The 22,862-nt window shown below is 31.2% G+C and overlaps 1 protein-coding gene across 2 annotated transcripts; it reads left to right on the top strand.

The window, feature by feature from the left end:
- The first annotated feature begins 3,251 nt into the window (after positions 1–3,251).
- Positions 3,252–12,146, top strand: LOC111641494. 2 transcript variants are annotated; one of them, XM_023387667.1, is made up of 4 exons: positions 3,252–3,394; positions 4,594–4,714; positions 7,149–8,684; positions 11,739–12,146. In XM_023387667.1, exon 3 carries the CDS (start codon positions 7,308–7,310, stop codon positions 8,682–8,684), a length of 1,377 nt encoding a protein of 458 aa, XP_023243435.1. In that variant the 5' UTR covers positions 3,252–3,394; positions 4,594–4,714; positions 7,149–7,307; the 3' UTR covers positions 11,739–12,146. The 2 variants fall into 2 exon arrangements, with proteins under 2 accessions (XP_023243435.1, XP_023243436.1); XM_023387668.1 differs by lacking the exon at positions 4,594–4,714.
- Positions 12,147–22,862: the final 10,716 nt, after the last annotated feature.

The following is a 22,862-nucleotide window of genomic DNA, read 5'->3' as shown; positions in this document are numbered from 1 at the left end:
CATTTGCTGTACTACAAACCAGATTTATTGAATACACGTTTTGGCTTTCAAATCTTCCAATAAATTATTAAAATCAACGAGAAATAGGCACACATTTAAAGTATAAATAAAATACAACGTGAAGAACTTTTACCTCACTTTTACAGGGTAAATGTTATTGTAGATTCCCCTGTTGGCTAAAAATTGATACCAAGAGGAGTGTAATTGCATACCATCGTTATTATTAATTTTTATTTCTGAATTTAAACTTTGACAGTCACGTGGTATATAGTACATAACTATAAACTATTACCTATTTAAATCGGGCTATATTTTCCTTACTAATAAGTTTTGAGTAATTTGGCAATAAAGATAGGAGTTAGGCGCCATCTGTTATTAAGTTTAATTATTATACATTAAATTAATATTTATTTAGTAATTTAGAAAATTTACTAAGAAAAGAATATGCCGGGAGCGGCATTCGAACCCATAACTGCCGCTTACCGTGCGGATGCGTTGCCAGTCACGCTCCGATCCTTTGATGTATATGTAAATTTATAATGGCAACTCATCTGCATGGTAAGCTTTCATTATTCTATTGTGGGTTTGGCCAAACCCATTAGGGTATAGGAAAAGGGGTCCTCTCGGAGCCCGCACGGCGAAAAGAATTTTTTAAAAAGGCCGCTTAAGCTCCAAAAACCGATTCCACTGTATTATATAAAACTAGAATTTAAAAAATTGACTTTTTATGGCTGCAAATGAGAAGCAGACCAATCGACTTAAAGCATTATTTGACGTGAACATTGTGACGTGAGCATTTCAAAATATGGCGGTCGGAGATCGATGTCTCGGATATTGTTTACCCTCTTTGCAGCTTAATAATTACTGCCCTTTTCGGCGTAAATTTCTGAAATTTTGCAGGGTGGTTTGTGTATTAAGGGAATTGATGCTATTAAATTTTGGTGGTTAAAGGTGGACGGGGTGAGGAGATAGAGTCGTGTGTCATATCTCGAGTATAATCGCACTTACTGTAATAACGATTTCACTCTTATTAGAATTTATAATTTTTCTTATAAAATTCATCTACCCTCAAAATTAACCTTTTTGCACTTTTATAATTAAAAAATATAAGTTTTTAAAATAAAATATCATAACAGATGGCACCATATGTAGTTTTAAATGTCGAGAAAGTTAAGCAACTTTCTTTGGTATTTTTACCGAAAAAAAGTTTTCTTTTGTCTTTAAGTAAGTTTAAATTAAGTACAATATTTTTCTTTATTTCTTCTAATATTTCTTTTTTTGAGGTATCTTCCGATGGAAACTGTGTCCATTACTGAACGATTAGATAAAACCACTAAACACCTGTAGTTGGTCACGGTCTTCTTGCCTGACTACGAGCCGACCATGTGAAATTCTCTGAATTTTCTTCGTGTATAATACTTAAATAAGAGCCCGTTTCTGGTAGAAAATCCTCCTAAGAGGCGCCCTTTTTGATCACTCATACGTTGTGTTACTTCAATAAAATCTAATTTAGACTATCCGAAACTATTTTTATCCATAATATAGATTCGCGCCTTGGTCATCTCCTGTGTCATGAATAAAGGATTCCTTGGTTTCTCTTTCTAATTAATTTTAAATATACTTTTCGATAATTTTTAAAGCAAATATCTTTATGTTATAAATCTAGTTTCTCGTTTTATAATCGAAACTTCTTACTTGACGGGTTTGGTTAACTATTTTGGAAATACGATTGGTCTTCTTCAACGAGCACCATAAAATATACACACACTACAAATTTATCACTATCTTCTGTTAGCCATAAAATAGCTAACGATGACAGAAATTGAGAGGATTTTCGTGTCTGCAAGGATTAGTACATAAAAATGAATACTGTATATAACTTATGCAATCTTAAATTAAACAATGATTTTTAAAGGATAAATATCTAGTATTCGAATATAAAGTTTTTTCGAAATTATCATCCAGGTTAATTTTTATTTATTTTCCTTCTTATAGGATGAAGTTTTGAGAGTTTCAGACTATTATGCCTTCGATCAAAAATAAAACCTATTGAAGGAGATAGCATCGTAGACAATTCAATCCATATTACAGAAAAGGAGGAATCTAATCATGCTGACCTACCACTGGTCTCATCAGGCGATGGTGACATTATGACCCCTTTGTCGAGATGTTGTATCCTGTCGAAATGAAAAAGTTGCACGAACTATCGCATTGAAGAAGGAAAAGCATACCTCAACATTGGTGAATCTTTCCCGCTGGTGTCGATGTTCAGTTCCTCCGTGAGCTTCTTTATACCCAAAAAGGACTGTTACCGGATTTTTACTTAACACACTGTACTTAATTAATATATTTAAGTTTTTGTCGAACTATTACGAAAGGCTCGGAATATAATTTCTGTGTTAACTTTTCAAACTGGTGAATGCCATTCTATCTTCTCGCTAGATTCTATGATGAATGAGTGCCACTAAACCGTAATCAAGGATACCATTTCTTACTCCGAATAGACAAAGTTTCTCCGGAAAAATGTCATCAAATCCTGTTAATACAACCGAGAAACATCACTAAATTCAGTGAATTACAACCAACAACCAAAAACACTTTTCCATCTCTTGTCAATAAACCAAAAAACCTACTAAATCCTGTTCATAAAAATGAAAAAAAAAATCTATAAAATGTTATCAATGCATCCATAAAAAATATTGTCCCTTTTGTAATCCGCCAAGCTACGTAAATAGGATCAGATGAGATTACCCCGAACTTAGAATAAGCATGTACTGTACGATTATCTTGCAATACTGGTGTACAGTACAGTATTGAAAGATAGAAAGTATACACAATATACAATGCTTAATTATTTACTATTACATAAATGTGATGAACCAAATAGCATGTCTGGTATTTCCTGAAAAAATCTTGAATGCATAAAATTTTCTAATGATCGCAGACACGATTGACATTTTGGAGTCTGTAGGTACACAAATCGGTATCTAGAAAGTAGAATAGAATTATGGTACCAACACATGGATTATAAAACAGTAAATTTTATGAGTATTTGTAAAAATATAATTATTTAATTGTCTAAATTAAACCTAAGGAGATATACAAGTAAAGAATTTCTTATGAGAAATCAACAGTTAAACGATTTATAACTGAATTTCTTCGCCCATTTAACGTTCTGAAATTGAAACTATTCTTTTGATTGGCTGATAAATTTCAACTGTAAACAAATTTGAATTTGAAAATTAATTCGTTTCAAAATTTTAAATTTCTTGCTGTGATTGGCAAGAAAAAAAAACCAGTTGACTAACGGTGATTTTTAAAAAAGTACATTAAATAGGCAGTTTCCACTTAGTATTTCTACTTTCTCACGAAGTTTTTGCCTTTGTTTCATATTGTAAGTACTGTATAATTATATTTTTTTATATACCATATTAGTCGATGTTTCTTTCTAATAATTTTTAAAATTTTGTAGTAGTTTTAGGTCCTAGAAACAGAATAATACAATAATCTGTATCTATCTATATAGGTCTAATATTGATACTAAAAGTCTGAGCTGGTTGTAATTAAATACATTAAATATTACTACATATTTAGGAATAAAACTGTTTAAGTAATCTTTTATGGTTGTGTTGACATAGAATTTTGTAGATTGTTTTTAGAAATATGCTGTTTCACGATGTATTTCATCGTGAAACAGCATATTTCTTCTAGAAACTGCACACTATCATTTGAAAAACAGAGATTCTTTAAAGGAATAAATTTGTTTAATGAGGGAAGAGGAAGCATCTGCTATTTATCGTCTTTTTAAATTGTTACAAAACGCAATTAAAAGCTAATGGAGAAATATCTACAGACATTGTCAAGCTAATTTACAAGCTTGAAGCACCCAGGTCATGGGTTTCTTGCAAGTGACATGTGTGGCATAGTCTCAGAACATATCGCTACTCATACATACACCCTTATGTTACTTTCTGGGAAGAAATTAAACAATTGAATCCAACCAGTTTCAGCAAACTAAATGGTCATTCCTCCAGAGCTCCAATTATTGTCCAGTAAAACAATGACAAGATCCAGTGAAATTTTAGGAAAACCCTACGTAAAGGACATGCTAATATTTAATCCTGCTTTGGATGCATTGTTCTTTTTATGCAGTTCAACCAAGTTTTTCTTAATATTAACCTAATAGAATCTTAACACCACAACCAAGCTGTTTGACAGAAGAAAATTTAGATACTAATGTAAAATTGCCTTTTAATAACAACTAAAAGTGCTAAATTCAACCAAAAATAAAATTATGTGTTAAAATAAAGCATTAAAAGCATTATTTCTTTTAAAAATAAAGCATCCCTAAAGACCCTTAATTATAAAACAATTTCAAATGCTGTATAATAATAATATAAAACAGATAGTAGTACCATTACCGCCATCTAGTAACGAAGTATCGAATAACAAAATACACTACTTGTCTGACCGTGTTTTGCATGAATAAACTCCTCACCCCCCATAGCTTTGTTTAATTCGCTCTACATTTATATTAATAGTTTAAGTAAGTAAACTATATATTAATTTAATAAAATTTAACATTGTTTATAGTGAAACCTGTAATAACGGCCACCTCTTAACAGCGACCAAGTTTTCAGGAACTCTTTCTTTTTAAAATACATCCAAAATAACCTCCAAACAACGGACATTTTTTTTATGTTCCCTTACGCAGGTTTGACTGTATTTTATTATATAATTTAATTACTATAAAATTATTTATAACTTAATTGAAATAAGCAATAAGATGTATTCAAATTAGAATAAAATTTTATATATTTTTACGATGAATTTATTAAAATAAATCCTTGTAATCCGTGGATCAAGAGCATAACTTCTAGTTGATTGAACTGCAATGTGAAAAAAAGGAAAGTGTTTTCTTGAATCGTTCTCTATCTAAAAACAAATAAGAAATGAAAGATAAGCATGGTTAAATGCGCTACTAAATATAGTTTTAATCGAACAATTCAAGAAGCATTTACACACAATTATAAATCTAAAAATAAAATTATTCAGAACTAATATGGTCAACCTTAAAAGTCTAGATAAACCCTTAAAGGTTGCTGTTTTTATACCGGAAAATTTTATTTCATTTTTAAATATTTAGAATCATGTTAAATTTTAGAATATTTAGAGATTAGAAATGTTTACAATTCTTATTTTTACGTGTTAAATAAATGATAAAACAGAGTTTCTAATCAATAATATTTAAACTTTTAGTGATTGTCAGTGGGCTCATCCTCCCCTTGAGAGTGGTAGAAGATTCAAATGGGAGGTATGGAAAGCAAAGACAGTAGGGGTGTTGGATGACAAAGGAGATAAAAACACATATATACAAGTATAACCTGTGTAAACCGGAATTGCACGACGGCACCGAATGTTTTTTCCGGTTCAAACAGGTTTTTTAATGTAGAAAATCGCCTTGTTCTGAAGAGTATAGGCAGTTTTCCGTCTTATTCAGGTTCCGTCTTAGGCAGGTTTTACTGCATAGGTACGAAAAGGGGGTGAGGAAGTTTTTAAACTTATAAGTTCGATGCTTGAGTGGTTACTTCAAAAGCAAATTTTAATGTATTTTATATAAATATTTAATTGAATTTATGTTTTATAAAATGTAAAATTTTCGAATTTTAATGTTTTATTGTAAATAAATAATACATTTTAATCTCCTATCTGCTTTATAAATCAAGGATAACGACATTAGACATTCTAGTTCTATGTTTGCAATTCTAAACAGACTTCAATAATAACTGTTTATTAATTAATTTTATTATGGAAATTATATATTTGTGTACAGAAATTACTACTAAATTAAATTGTAAAATATATTAGAAACATTATCTATTGAAAAAGAGAGAGAGAGAGACAGAGAGAGGGAGATAAATAATACTGTTTTAAAGTATAATTTAATACCCGAATATAAGTCTTTGTATTTAAATATATTTAAAACACAACTAAATAAAAGAAAAAAAAAACTAATAAAAAATATCGTAAAATTATTATCTTAAAAAGGGTGGTCCAAAAGTCAGTTAAACAATTTTAATGATGCATTTTTTTTTTAACAGAGGAATAACTTAAACAACATTATCTTCTTAATCAAGATTTATTTTTAAATTAAATTAATGATTTAAATTCTCGAAAATAATTGGATTTTTTAAAGCAATATTCAATTATTTAATGGGAAAATTCTGTTATCTGATACGCATCTCATTTATTTCATTTACACGTTTTGCACGATCTCGATTCGTGTTCGTTTGAATTAAAGAAAAATAAATCAAAATTGTTTAATTTCCTTCGTTATTTCTTCTACGATTACTTAAAATATAAGCTAAACTACTTGAGAATTACTAGAGAAAATATACGGGTCTATAGGCCTGTATACCAGTCGACCCCCCTATAATACTGTTGATAATTCCGTTTTATATGAATTCCATGTTGTACGAGTCACTTAGATTTTACAAATACGTGAGCCGTTCACAGCCCGTCACATGTATTTGTAAAATCTAAGTGACTCGTACAACATGGAATTCATATAAAACAGAATTATCAACAGTATTATAGGGGGTCGACTGTGTATACAGTAAATATTCCCTAAAGTTCGTAAATAAAATAGCCTAATTTCTACTTTGACAATCGAACTCAATAGTAATTATTACATTTTTTTTCCTCTCTTCACGAATTTGCACTTTGATCTAAATGACCTTCGAACTTGATCCGCTACAACTTGGGTCAATGACTACTCAAAACAATGGTACTTAAAGGGTATTGTTTAAGTCAGAAGATGTTTGTCAAATTAGATGATAGCTGTCATGATTTAAAACCATCAAAATCTTCGATCCGAAAATCAACTGTTGCTATAGAATGCAGGTCACAGGTCATTTTTAGTAGCCCAATTTAAAATTCTCAACCTGTATCGATCTACGATTTATAGATAATTTAAAAAAAAAAGAGGTCTAAAATATGTGTAAAAACTTGTTATTAATGTCATAAATCATGCTAAATTAGTAAAAATACTGTGTCCTATTCGCTGATTTTGAATGGAGTTTACGTTAAGCAAAACGTCTCTGTAAATCTTAAAAATGTTTAAAAGTTTTGTCTGTAATATCCTCTAGGCATGAAATCTTCTGCCAGCTCCACCTATAACGGATTTGCTTACGAGGCTACCTGTCCGGACGTCAGAAAACCAGTTGTGATTGGTCGAATGTTGCAGGTGAGGGTCGCAGCGCGGAGAGCACTCAGTAACGCTTGGAGTCTAGACTAGAAAAGCAGCCATGGCGACGACACCAATCTGTCGTTGCCGAGTGTTATACCTGGGTTCAGCTGTACCTCACATTACTAAAGACGGTCTTCAGGGCATACAAGAACCATTAAGAGATCTTTATCCCGAACACGGACCCTTCACCGCCCACGGGATAGATTCCTGGCTCAGCGTGTGGAGTAATGGAATTTTACTTGAAAACGTCGATGAATCTAGGCGTGAATTATCAAGATTTTTTGATATCTCTACGCTTCACTACTGTGCGGCAGTTAGATACGTCTTAGTTTCCGAGAACGATGGTGGAAAAGTGGAAAAGTTCCTCCCACTAGATAGCCCGTTCGCTCGACACGCCAATCTTAATCATCCTCCTTTATTTGCGTGCATTTTGAGACGAACCGAAGGGATAAAAGTGCTAGAGTGTCACGCTTTCATCTGCAAAAAAGAAGCAGCCGCCAATGCTCTCGTACGCTCTTGTTTTCATGGATACGCAGACAGCGTTTATGCCAGACAAATAGAAGAGAATCCCTATTTACTAGATCGCCCGAGTTTAAACACAATGGACAAAGTAACAGCGTGGAAGCATAAAAATGGCCGAACTGATCCGTTACCTAGTGAAAATTACAAAATATGGTCTGGCAGGCCGCAAACCGAACGCGATTTAGTATACGTAGATTCTACGGGGACCATTAGAAGTGTTAAATCTGTACGCTCGTTAACGTCCAAGCCTAGACAGATGTTATCACCACCGAAACCACCTTCGACGCCATCATTGATATCCAGTAAATCTAGTAAAGGAAGCAAAAGATTTCTTAAAGGTAAATCAAAAAAACACGATCAACCGATTAACGGTTACAGAACGATGCATCCTGTACCTGTACCTAATATTTATGCCGGTTCGGGTTTATATACCGAGAGGATAGTTAAGAGACCCGATCGTCCACCATTGTCCAGTATAGAGGAGCCCGCTTACATTCCATCTACTACTAGACCTATGAGCCCTACTGCTTCTTACCAACCTTCTGTATTTCCTCACGAACAATATTTTCGTAATGGTTCTTCGATTAGAGAGAAGAAGAACGAAGAAAGTGTCGATGGTAAAGAATTAGAATCGTTATTCAATACAGGTATTTATAGGAAGAAAGGACACTTAAACGAACGTGCCTTTTCATTTTCCATCCGCCAAGAGCATAGATCTCGTTCTAACAGCCTAGCAAATCTACATTTCTTTCCAAATTCCGATCGTGAATCAGTCGGTGGTGATCAGAGGATAGAAGATAGGAAGGAAAGAGAATTGGCTCAATTAGTTAGTGATCTCAACTTAAAAGACCATCATAATGGATCAGTGGATACTAATTTCATCCGAAAGAAGCCTCCTAGTTTTCAAAAATAAGTAAGTAAATTAGTTTATAGCATCCTAAAATTCCTCCAACAATTAACACATGAAAGTCCTTTATCTTAAACCCGTAGAATATTTAAATTAGAACTAAATATTATTGATATAGAATACTAAATTAATGCCTATAAATATATATATATATTTGTTTTAGAAATATCAGAGACATCTCTGATTAACGAGAGTGAGTATGATAACGAATCTATCTAATGTATATGGACATGGGTTTTAGGCATTCATGCCTCGTTGGTTCTGTGTACAGTCCATTTGAGAGATAAGTGGGAGCTGAAGAAAGAAAAAAAAAAAAACAAGATGGTAGTGAAATTTGGGTCAGCGTGTCAATCCCATACAACTCGACCTTTTGTCTCCATCAAATAATTTCAGTTGTACAAGTCGACCTTTAATCTATACTCAAGAATTCAATATATAAAAAAACACAATCTTGTTGTTACTTAATTAAATTTAAACAATATTTTTTTTAAATTAAATTAAATCATTATAACATTTAATGACATTTAAGACAAAATTCTTAAGGTGAAAACAGGTTGTAACATAAGAAAATCTAATCTTTGATGGTTTGATGTTAGGCTATTGTCAACGTTCTCCATTAACATAAAGAAAGATAAATAACCTTTATTATTCCAAATATTCACTATTAAATTAAATTTTTTTGGTCTGTATATAAAAGGTTTCAAGGTTAAAATAATCAAAATTTTTAGTAGAACAAGTCGAGCGAAGAATAGAACAGTTTTAGATATATATAAACCGGTTGATATTATTAACTGTAAGGTTATTTTGTAAATAACTTTTTATTTATCAAGGTGCTTAATCTAGAACACAAATGAGTATAACATGATTTTTACAAATGTAATTATTATTATAATAAATTCTGTTTACGTAGAAAACTATAAAAACACGAAGTAATTCGTGATAAAATATAGGAGGGTGGCCTAAAAGTCCGTTTACAATCGTTGTTATCCATTCAAATAATTTATAAACTATAAGCTTTAAAACACTGTTCAATACATCTTTTATTACCTTTTTTTATAGCCAATTGGGTTAACCGACTTAAGGGCCACCCTCGGTATTAATAAATTTAACATTCTCGATATTAATTTTACTAATTTATATAACTTTTTACAGTATATAAATTAAATTTTACGTGTTTTTAACGTGCGTATCAGACAATTCATTATATAAACAAGCAACACAAGATCTATATATAGTCTATATAATAGCTTTATGACTTTTCTAATAATTATTTTACCTATATAAATAGCAAATAAAAATCTCTTAAAATTCATTTTTAGTAGAAAAATAATGGTAATAAAAACAGGAATCATGGTTTATGCTAACAAGTTTTCGACTATCCCTTTAGTCTATTGTTTGGTCTTAATGACCTTGGATGTTTCAAGTACGCCCACAAATCCCAACGATTACATACACACCTACAGCCTCTAATAAATGAGAAAACAGACGTCAATTTATTATTTAAACAGCTTTTGTTAATGATATTTAATTAAATTACGTCAGGTTGATTATTTCACTTGTCCCAGTTTTTTTATTATTTTATTTTTAGAAGAAAGAACTACTAGACGGTTTTATTTTTAGACACAGTTAATTTCACGTGTTCTAAATAATTAAAAAAAAATAAAAAGAGGGGGCGAAATTTCGTATAAAACAATACAAAAATTCAATTGAAATTTACGCCTACAATCTTTAATATATAACTCGTTTTTCTCGAATATACAGAACTAAGTATATAGGACATGTAACCTCTTGGCTTCACGTGGGTGTGTGACTGATTGCGCCATTTGTTCCCCTACGTGTAATTTGCCCCAACACACGGAGAGTATTTTTAAGACGATCCAATGTAAAAAACAAAACACAGTGGAGAAAACAAAACATAAAGTCATCCAGATTATCATGCAAACACCTGTGTAATATAGTATACGTACTATATTGTTATTGAATGAGTCATGCGGTTCGTTCCGGTTGCCTGTTCGCGCGACCTGTTCCGCTTAACTGTGTTCGAGTGACATGAGGATAGTGAATATTTCCTGTGTACGTAGATATGCTACAGATTCTCCTCCCCATATTATTAGTTGAACTGCATAAATGCCTTTTATGAATAGTAAGAAAACTCTACGCCGTACTACTTCATATTAGTAATTGGCATATAAGTGTTTGGAGTCATCCATCCGTTTCTATAATATAACGGTGCCCTCAACGTAAGCGTAAAATTTATGGAAATTTCCTTGGAAAATTCTCATTTCTTTCGTGTATTTTTATTCGCTGTTTAATTAAATAACTCCGTGTTTTAATACCTTCTTGGACGAGAAAATAAATGCTGTCAATAATAGAATTTTACAGGATAAATTAAACAAAGTTTTATGTATTTTTATATGCTTGTAGCCACATATTTATACTGTATTGCATTTACTGAAAGTTCTCATATATAGGCTAATGTTATTTACAATACATCCTCTGTTATGTTCCTTCTCATCTATGCAATATTTATTAGAATGGCGCTTTCTATACTTCTAATATTCACATACAAATTCTTATTTACACAGCATTTATATGAAAGTTTCCTTATTTCAGTTGTTACTACACCGTTCTAGTGTCCCTAACTTCCCTAAATTTGAATGGAAAAAAGCTTCATACACTCCTTATGTTTACCTTTTAATAAAAATTCATATATTTACTTATACTTTTATTATATAATTCATATTAATATTGTCATATATTGTATATTTAGGGCTTTATGTTAATAAAACCAAAGAAAATTCAAATAATTATATAGCAATTTATATTTAACTTTGTGAGAAAGTTAAGTGTGAATGGACTTGTATGAAAATAGTTATTGTTCAGTTGGTTAATGACCTTCAAATCGTATACAGAACAAAAGTAGTAGACAAATGTTGATAATGATTCAGTCACACATCATTTAAACTTTTATAAATTGTGTCTAAATTGAAATAAATGATACAAACTATTCAAATTTTCTATACTTTTAAATTATTTAATAAAACAACAATTTTTTTATAGGATAATTACAAGAAAGAAATAACCATTAAGAAGAGGAAGGACAAAAATTCTTAAATGGACATCAAATTTTAAAATATCTTATTAAATTTGTATAGTATTTGTTATATTTGCTCATTAAGAAATTCCTAAAATTCGATTTATAATGCTATCAAGTCAGGAATAATTGTCTTTATGGAAGAAACAAGAGAAAAAAAAATGGCTCAAAATCACTTCTATCTTCAAGATTACAACAACAAAGAATGCCAAAATAATTTTATTTGTAAGTTTTGTTTTATGTATAACTAATAAAAAACCATCATTTTTTTTTTGAATTATTATTATTTAAATTTCTCTTTGTGTACTTTTGTTACAACGTTAATTAAGCATTAACTAAGTCTTCTACCTACAGTCATCACAATACGACTTATATACCCCTTATATATCAAATCCCTATCCCTTATTACAGGGTAGGGATGCGACTTATAATACCGTTCTAATACACGAAAGGGTTCCTTAGTGGGGTGTTATCCTATTAGGCAGAAACGAGAAATTGTCTGGGGCTTTCTTTATTAAAAAAATACTTTCCCAAAAGAATATTATTCCGAAGAAAAATCAACACTGTACGTGGGACCTCCTAATTCAAATTTGCTCGAGGCTCATAAAGCTATAACGCGCTTGTATGACAAGGTTTGGCCATCCCTGTTATGTACAGGCTATCGAATGAACCCAGACTATCCTGTAGTGAACATAATTATACTAGCATACAATATAAGTAATATTGATAGTATCGTCGTTCTCTGTCCCTCACGTATATAACCACTGCATATACAGTATGTTAATACGGTTAAGAGCATTAATCACCTAAAATTATATAAATAGATAGCGGTTCATTTTTTTTAAATGGTATATTTATAGCTTAACCTAAGCTACACACGACCTGTTCGATTAATGTGCACCCCCTACCAATGCTTTATAAATGTTATTGAAATCGTATAAAGGGGGAGATTATAATATATTGAAAAGCTGTGCAGCCAACCGCTGAAACTACAAAATAGCCATTTGTAGTATAATCAGCAACCTCCATTCAGCAAGAGAAAAAGAAACTGTAATGATGTTCGAGTCACTCAGTCATATCAGACTAACAATCCTTCCAACGATTACTGAAGAACAAAGCTCCGAAATATCATTTATTAAAATAACTTCATTGTTTTCGTGTAGGAATTCGTGATGTTCGGGGGTTTTAAGATCAATGTAACTGATGGAATTCTTGATTGTCTATCCAACATATATATATAATTCTCATTAAAATAGTAAGCTCGTTAACTTATCAGTTAGCATCGATGAACTGATACATTCTCAATAGTTCCACATAACAGATAAGACGTGAATGTATTTCCTATATTTTAGTTATTTTTAAAGTTTTTTTTATTATTTAATTTATCTTTATATTTTACTGGTTATTACGGTTTTATAGCTATACAGCAATTACTTTAGTAGGTCAATGCGCTAAGTATATAACTTCTCCCTTTATGACCTTTACTGACTCGGTGTATAAAAACCCAGAAATAATTGAAAATTAATATCGAAAACCATTGTTACTCTGTAATCCTCAAGTAATCCTTGTTCTTACTACGTTAAATTAGTAGAAATTATCTTGAACTATACACCCAAACAGTTATTTAAAGTATAAAATGTATTCTGCAGCTTTGGAATTTGAATATTTTCCTAACAAACCTATACGATTCTACAAAACCTAAAAATTTCAATTTTCAATTGTAAAATTAAAGCAGAACCCTTAAATATTTTAAAAATAGGTCTTAAAGGGGCCTCATAATCGTTTTCAGAAGGTTAAAAAGAGGGTTGGGCTCCCCTTACAATCTATTGAACTCTCGAGTGAGTCTGGCAGACATTATTTTTGTCAGTTGGCGACTTTCGTTTGAAAGAAGGTTGGGTCGACCTTGAATTAAATAGTCTTCACCGCTTACAACTCGATCACAATTCAGTTCAACACTCCAGACTTACAAACATGGGCATTATTTGAAGACAGGTGGTTGATTTAATAATTATATGATCTACACTATAACATATATTTATATTGAAGAAAAGAAAACTTCATACGTTCATAGAAAACCCTTGTCTATTGTTTTTAATTTAGACTTTATGAATGTAATTATTACTTAAACACAGAAACGAATATTCATAGTTCGAATATCCTTTACAATGAACGAATCTCTGAACAAAGGTCGCTACAGTGGCGAGTTATAGCTTTATGGGGCCCAGGCAAATTTTAATTAGGGGGTCCCCCCATGTATAGATTGGTTTGAGGCTCAGTAAGTGAAGACCCCAGGCAATTGCCCTCTTTGATATATAGCCACTGTATTTGCCCATAGATCAATGTGCCATTTACTAGACTCGATTAAATTTCTCTATTCCTTGAGTCACAATAAAGATGTAGAAGGTAGATTTGAGTCTCTCACCACCTATTGTTTAGGTGTTTTGCTGCCCGAATTACTGTGTCCATCAACTGGAAGTTTTATTTTATTTAAAATAAAAGGTCAGTAAACCATTTGAAGGAAAATAATACCACAGGACTTAGGAAATGGTGTTCTATTTGCAAAAACTGTATTTGAAAATTTAACCTACAAATTCTGAATTTTAAAAAAGTTCAATATTTAAATTCTCCTTTAAATATAATCCCTTAAAATGGGTTTATTTCAATTCAAATTGTCAATTCTGAATACAATTTAGTGTATTATTAAAGGGTATATTTTTCGAAGTTTAAAACACCATTAATAATTTATCTATATGAATAAATAATACGGTTAAACTGGTTTAACGTTATGGACAAATATAGGAATACACGCCATAAAATGATGACCTAGAACATACTTATCAAGAAATCTTCGTGTTAAGTTAACCTTTTTCGCAAAAACAGGTCTCACATGTTCTGAATATCACTAACAAGTAAGGAATAATGCAGAAATCTAGACGTTAACGTAATAAAAAAAAATGATTTAGTGAGTTACTTCTTGCATATAATTTAGAAGGTTACACTTCTAAGAAATTTCTTCCTCCTCTTCAGCATTATTAATCTCACTCTAAGTGGGGTTGATATATCATCATTCTGTTCACTACGAAAATACAACTGGGGAGGAAAAGTCTTGTATTGTGACCAAAACTTCGAGACCAAACCAGTTTTGTTTAATAATTGAATGCCGATTCCAAAAATGTCCTTTTTTTTACCTTAATACCCTTCTATTTTTCGAGATATTGGCAGTTAAAGTTGACCATGCATGCAAGAAAAGACCAAAAAAAACTACCTTCTCGCATCATGTCCTTTGTAGCAGAGTGATTATAACTGGAGTCAGAATACAAGTCCTTCCAGCTTCAACTCCTGCATGATCCTTTTACCTTCTGTCTTTCTTTGCCTTCTCTAGTGATATTGATACCCTATATTCTCCTTCCCACGTGTTCCAACTCGACTTTCTAACCTTATATAACCTCCAAGAACGGCCACCTCTAAACAACGGACACTTCTAAATGGTGGTCGTTTTCAGGAGCAGTTATTATTATTATTATTATTTAACAAAAATGTATACAAAATAACCTTCAAACAACGGACATTTTTTATTTTCAAGTTAGTGGCCGTCGTTAAGAGGTTTTAGCGTATAACAGCAATGTTAACTGACTTTTGGACCACCCTAAAATTTTATATGAAATATATCTTGTAATATATATATGAAAATCGAAAGATTTAGGAAGTATATCCGGTAGTAGATTTATAAAAATCTTATCAAAAGATATAAATCTGACTCTTCCACCAACAATTTGCGTGCTGTGGCTTTATATAATAATCACGAGAAAATTTTCTTAAAAAATAAGAAAACGTTTCCTCAATTTTAGAACAATGCAACATTATTCTTTCCAAAACCATTTAAATACTTAAAATATTCGAAGAATTTCCAGTATTTTCTCCCTTTCGTGCATAAGTTAAAATGTTTCATCAACATTTGTTTCTTATTATATTACTAAATTAAGTTTATTTATTATTATTTTTTTTAATAAATTGGTGCATATTAGAGGCCATCCGTTAATTTTGTGTACAGTTTTTGAGCTGCTTTTTTACCCTCTCTCCTCTGTTGCCTGTAATGATATATTTTTGGCGAACCCCTACCCCATGTGCACATCCCCTGACATTGAACAATCCCCTGAACCTTGATTCATGGATCACTTAAAATTGAATAATCTTCTGGACCCTGTTTCATGGATCCCTTACAATTGAATAATCTTCTGGACCCTGACTCATGGATCCCCTAAAATTGAATAATCTCCTGGACCTGACTCATGGATCCTCTGACATTGAATAATCTCCTGGACTGACTCATGGATCCCCTAAAATTGAATAATATCCTGGACCCTGTTTCATGGATCCCTTAAAATTGAATAATCTTCTGGACCCTGTTTCATGGATCCCCTAAAATTGAATAATCTCCTGGACCTGACTCATGGATCCTCTGACATTGAAGAATCTCCTGGACGTTTCATGGATCCCCTAAAATTGAATAATCTCCTGGACCTGACTCATGGATCCTCTGACATTGAAGAATCTCCTGGACGTTTCATGGATCCCCTAAAATTGAATAATCTCCTGGACCTGACTCATGGATCCTCTGACATTGAAGAATCTCCTGGACGTTTCATGGATCCCCTAAAATTGAATAATCTCCTGGACCTGACTCATGGATCCTCTGACATTGAAGAATCTCCTGGACGTTTCATGGATCCCCTAAAATTGAATAATCTCCTGGACCTGACTCATGGATCCTCTGACATTGAAGAATCTCCTGGACGTTTCATGGATCCCCTAAAATTGAAGAATCTCCTGGACCCTGTATTGAATAATCTCCAGGGTCCAGGAGATTCTTTTATGGGAAACTGGCCCCTGACATTTAACAAATTACTAAAACGTTCAGATAGTTTATCCACACAATTAGTAAATTGAATATAAGTTAAAAACAAATTCGTATGTTACCAATACCACTAAAAAGTCCACGTAAACAATGCCTCCCTTCATTCTGTACAATGTCGTATTTTTCGCAACCCTTCTCCCCCTTAAACCCTACATTAACGGACGGCTCCTTACACACAAAATTAAACAATTTTACATTAATTAATCGAGTTATTACACAATATTATGCGATATTTAATTTATAAACTCACTTCTTACAGTACAAAAAGTTAAATTTTAGTGAAGAACTTTTAAATTAATTAATAACCAGAGGAGCCGACATGGAAGAGCAAGTTTCATTCTTGTTCCTCCAATATACGAATGTTTTATTCAAGGTTATCTTTTTCCATAGAAAGAAATACTCGACATGGTCCATTAATTTGTAATTAGAATAAAAAAGAATCCATTAATTAAAGCTTAATTTAGTAACAATTGTATTTAATTTTTAGACAATAAAGTTGTGTTTTCTACTAAAAATTGTAAATAAAAGAACGTTTAATATTGAATAAATTATGTAAAATATATTAATTTGCAAAAAATATCGACACTTTAAACACTACTTATCTATACAATTTTAAAGTAATATCTTTGTGTGTATGTGTGTAGGTAGGTTATTGTGTGGGTTTGTCTGTGTGACGTCTGTATCTAACTTTAATTAACGTCTTTACCATAAATGAAAAACGTGTTTAAAAAAAGAAAATTAAAGCTGCAAATGGTAGCTTTATTCTTCAGAACGTTGTATAACTAGAAACTAAATATATTGATTCATTAATTACAATACTCATTTTATACGAAATTATAAATTCATAATCCCCATTTTAATAACATTTTAAAGTTCATACGTGCTTTGTAGTATAAAGAAACGAAGATACTGAGGATTTTTCCCCAAAAAATTCCCCAAAGAAAAGGCTATAACGCTCCACTGCTTCCGAGAGGACTTTTATGGAAAACTGGCCCCTATTTAGGTGTTAAGGAATACCACGTGGTAAAACTTGAACCCACTGCCAGTGTGTTGTAGTAGCCTATTATCCACTTAGCCAAATACACAAGTAATAAATCTTTTATCGTATATTCATTGTATCCATCACAGTGAAGCCCTACAAATAAATAAATAATCCAGGACACAGTCTTATACATAATTTTACACAATATAACCGGAAGGTAGTCCAAGTGAGAATATTCTTTAAAATTTATTCGGAAGAGACATAGTTATTGCATTCTGTATTCTTCACATACAAAGAACGGTACTATAAAAACATTACAGGATGCATTTGAATGTAAAATAAAACTAAAAAAATACTATTTCGTAAGATCTCATGACGTGAAAATATAAGGGATTATTATTATTCAGAATGTATATATTATGTAAAATTGGGTTATTTTTCTTTCCGTAGACAACTGTGAGAGAATACAATGAAAGAAACATCAATTAATTGTTTTGCATCATCAGAAAACATTGAGGAATATAAATAAAACATCAATTCATGGTAGGTGATTTAGCAAAACTGTTAAAAATCCTTTAATTCTCTATGCTGATTTCCATGATCTAGGCTGGAAGCTATAATTAAGACGGGTGTTATCACGTATCCATTATAGATTCGGCCACTCCACAATGAGAACGGTGTCGGATGTATTGTAATGAACACTTGTCAAGGATTCGCGCCTCACCAACGGGATGGCCACGTGGAGTTTTCCTGGTTTTTCACGTGTCTAATACTTAAATAGGAGCAAGTTTCTCATATAAGTCCTCCCTGAAGCATCATCTTGGTATATCGCTCATGTGTTGCGTTGCTCGGATCCGAACCATGGTCCCCCCCGGATTGCAAGTTGGCATCTTCACAGCTTTCTCCATTTGGTCGTTCAAGAAAATTGGGCTTATTAAATCTCACTTTTTAATATTAAATGTATAAAAATTTCATTAAATATTGAAAGAATAAACGTGAAAAAATTAAATTTTGTGGGCATATAATTAAAGTAATTATTCTCCATCGTCTTTTTTATTATTAAGTAGTAAATGCTACGTACAAAATCGAATAATTTAATACATTATTTGATGACATACAAGAAAAAAATATATTATAATTTGATCAGCTGGAGACTATCGAAGCTTTCATTTCCTATTATAAGCATGGGCAGTCATGTTAAAAACCATTAACATTCCACCGATTATCATCAATGAATAATGATTAAGACGTCGTATTTGTCTATTAAGACCTATATAAAAATGTAATTAATATTTTAAACATATTTTTCTATATTTGTTTAAACTCTAAGAGGATAATACAAACAAGAAAAGTAACTCTTATAAATTGATTTTCCAGTTATTTTAACATTGTTTATACTTCGAAAATCCGGTATAATCAGGTTGTTTTTTTTAAAGTAAACCTATGGATAAATATATTGAAAAATTTCTTAAAAAGACTTGAATATAATTTTATATTTTCCCTGTCACTAAGAATCGATTACTGGAATAGAAAGTACTGCTAAATCCTCAAAGGGGGAGGATTTCCTGACATCATGTATTGTACGAGAATGCAGAAGTTCCAGTTTGAAACTTGGCAAAGATAACCAAAAAGCTAATTTATAGTTATTTACAGAAATATTCAGATATTCTGTCATGACAGGAAAGATATATTTATCTATTAGAGACGTATAACAGTCAGTACAGGCTTACATACAGTTAAACCTCTAAATAACGGCCATTGAATGAAAACATAAAAAGAGGCCGTTGTTTGGAAGTTATTTCGTACAGATTTTAACAGAATTCAAATGAAGAAAACAACATTTTTGATTGATAATAGGCTATTTCTAATAATTTACTATCTATTAAAATTAATAACAGAGTTCATAACTCCCATTCTAATTTATAACTCATGGGTACGAACCACACCTTTGTTACCTATTTTTAAATTTATTTATTTAAGAAAGATGTTTTTAAACGTGTTACTTAATAGAATACTCTATGTTTTCTATTCTTCGCATGGTTATTCAACTGAATAATCAGATAAAGACAAAGTAAATCCAATTGTTAAAACTCTATTAACAGTTTTTTCACGTAATAATGAAACTGTAAGACGTTCATCATCTGTAAATCCTACATAAGTTAGAACAATATTTTCTTTCTAAGTACTCTCCATATTATTATTTTTTTTATTGCTTTTACGAGTATCAAAAGCGGAAGTTCTTTCCAAGACCGGAACATGTCGATGACCCTGAGTTATCCATCTCTTCCTCAGAAATGCAATACAGTCAACTTCTTTAGCCTCAAGCACTTTTTTACTCTAGTAAAACTATCTCTGCTTTTTACCTTAAAGATTGATCTCTTCCTGTTTAAACTACACTACACGATACCAACAATAATGATCGGCACGTAACAATAATACGATCATTATCGAGCTTTTTATATACCTTACAACCTATACGTACTGTATTACATCTCTACCCTTCAATTATTATAATATAGTACAAGTCGACCCCCCTATAACACTGTTGATTTTTCGTTTTATATGAATTCCATGTTGTACGAGTCACTTAGATTTTACAAATACGTGTACCGGGCTGTGAACGGCTAACGTATTTGTAAAATCTAAGTGACTCGTACAACATGGAATTCATATAAAACGGAAAAATCAACAATGTTATTGGGAGGTCGACTATAATATATTATACAATCGATATTACTTTTTAAGTTTAAATCGAGGAAAATATTGACAGATTATTAGCATTTTTATACGTTTAAATAACTTAATTTTATTAATATAAAATGTTTATAAGTGTATTTATAGTAATTTAATACAGTTCAGTGCATATAAACACGTTTGACAAGAAAATTTAATAATTACTAAATTAGCGGTAACGATGTAGCATCACCAGTTATGCAAAATTAATTTTTCTTCTCTCTTTTTTTTAATATATATTCTACCATTTTAATGGAATAACAAGATAAATTACGTATTATTTACTTTATTATTTGCTGTCAAACCTCGATATTACTCTTGTAAATTACTAAAGACACGACTTTGTTTTGTAAACGAGTTTAGTCTCCTTGTTAACACCCTTTATTAAAGAGGTTGCGGCCGAAGTTTTCATCTCTCAAACGTGAACGTCGAACGTCGAGCGCCGCTTACAACATAACGGCGCTCGACGTTCGACGTTCACGTTTGAGAGATGAAAACTTCGGCCGCAACTTCTTTGTTTGATGTTCTTCATTCTAGCTCCACTCTCTCTCTATTTAATGCCAGTTTCAGAAGAGGGGGAAGGGAGAAAACAACGTTAAACCGAAGTTTTTTTTTGCCGTATTTAAAAAGAAAATGGCGGAGAATTTCCCTAAATTTTTCTATTGTCCACTTGTCTGATTCACATGACAATTATACACGTATTGAAAGACTTGTCCAGGGTAACAAAGCAGGAAAAAAAAGGATGCCCGTCCTGAAACGACAAAGGATATCCTGTTAGAAAAACCTGTTTCGTAACAAATAACCACACCAATTACCCAGTTCATCGCCGTCTTCTATGCTTTCACCTAATTCTATCTTTAACTCGAATTTGCCACGTAACACGTTTCCTATGCGTGCTTCTTACATACCTCACTCTAATTTGGGAATTTCTAGCAAATGGAGTTAAATTTAATACAATTTAATGTCATTTTCCATTAAAAAAACAAAATATGTCAATATTTTCAACACGTAATCGGTTTNAATGTATATTTTCTATATATAATTGAGATTTAATTAAATAAATTCTTAAATAAGCTCTGTAATTAAAAGAAATGTGTTAAATCTAAAGGTAATCTATGATTATTAGATGAAACATTGAAACTTATTAAAAATATATAAGAATTTTGTAATAAAAGAATTTAAAAGATTATTTAATTTACTTAAATTTTCTTCTATTTCCCACCCAAAATTTAGGTTGTAATAATCCAATAGAAGCAAAATTCTAGCACCCAAATTTGCTGAATGTATGATGAAAATCTATTATAAAATGAAGAGATTTAAGATATTAAAGTATATAATAACAATAAATTCTTATAAATTTAAAAGTGTTTACTGATTTAGGTCCTGTATTAAATTCATTATAACTTGTTTTGTGAGTCGTAACCTCATAATAATAGCGCATAAGGTTATATAGTATATATAAACCTGGATGATATGATGAATATTTAGGCCAGGGCCACTTAAAAAATTGAGTTAACGTTTCAAAGGGTGCAACTACAACAAAACCACTCTGGGAACTTGAATTTTTTGACTCAAATTATTCAAAATTATCTATAATTAAATGTTTTGTAAACAATGATAGTGGGAAGTCTTCTTCTTAAGGATTTTAAATGATACATCTCTATAACAGGAGATGATTGTGTTAGTGTTCTGTATTCTTTATATCTACTGATAAAAAATAAATTTCATGAATTAATATTAAAAATTTTAACATTAAAGAATATATATTTATTTATTATTAGGGGTAGAGCATTCTCAAAAACCTTAGTGAAGAGAGTAAGGGATTGAGAAAAAGATAAGAAAGAGGAGAATGATCGTGTAGGATGTTGGACAGATAGGATGAATGAGAAAGTATAGAAAATCTTATTTTTTTTTATTTATTTAACTTAAAATATATGCTCTCCACCTCAAATTACTAGTGGTTTGTCCCTGTACATTATTTTTTTCATTTAACAATAGAACCTATCTAACACTTGAAAATTTTTTAATTGAAATAACGTAACCTCCGGTACTACAATACATTTATTTATGGTATTTAAAAAATAATCTATAAATAAATAGAAGAAAATACTATAAATTTATTTTTAAAAAATATATGTATAATAGAAGAAAAACACTTATTTATTCCGTATGTTTTTTGTATGATAATAGACACTAGAATATTATAAAACTACCATTTTTTCAATAGATTTCTGGTACGTACTCATGAATTAGAAGATAAATTAATTTATTCGTTACATTATATTGTACTTATTGAACAAAAGAAGTATAATTTAAGAGCGAATTTGTCAACGTAGTGACGTTTTCACCCCCATAAAAAATAAGTGTGACGTTGATGATATACAATAAGATGGCACGCTTCGATAGATTTCCGATAGAGAATTCCCCGAGTGGTTTGCAATTCGAAATTTATAATAATAA

This window comes from Centruroides sculpturatus, unplaced genomic scaffold, assembly GCF_000671375.1.
Source record: "Centruroides sculpturatus isolate CEXI.00-Female unplaced genomic scaffold, Cexi_2.0 scaffold1538, whole genome shotgun sequence".
Classification (NCBI taxonomy): domain Eukaryota; kingdom Metazoa; phylum Arthropoda; class Arachnida; order Scorpiones; family Buthidae; genus Centruroides; species Centruroides sculpturatus.
This window is presented reverse-complemented; position numbering and strand designations above follow the sequence as displayed.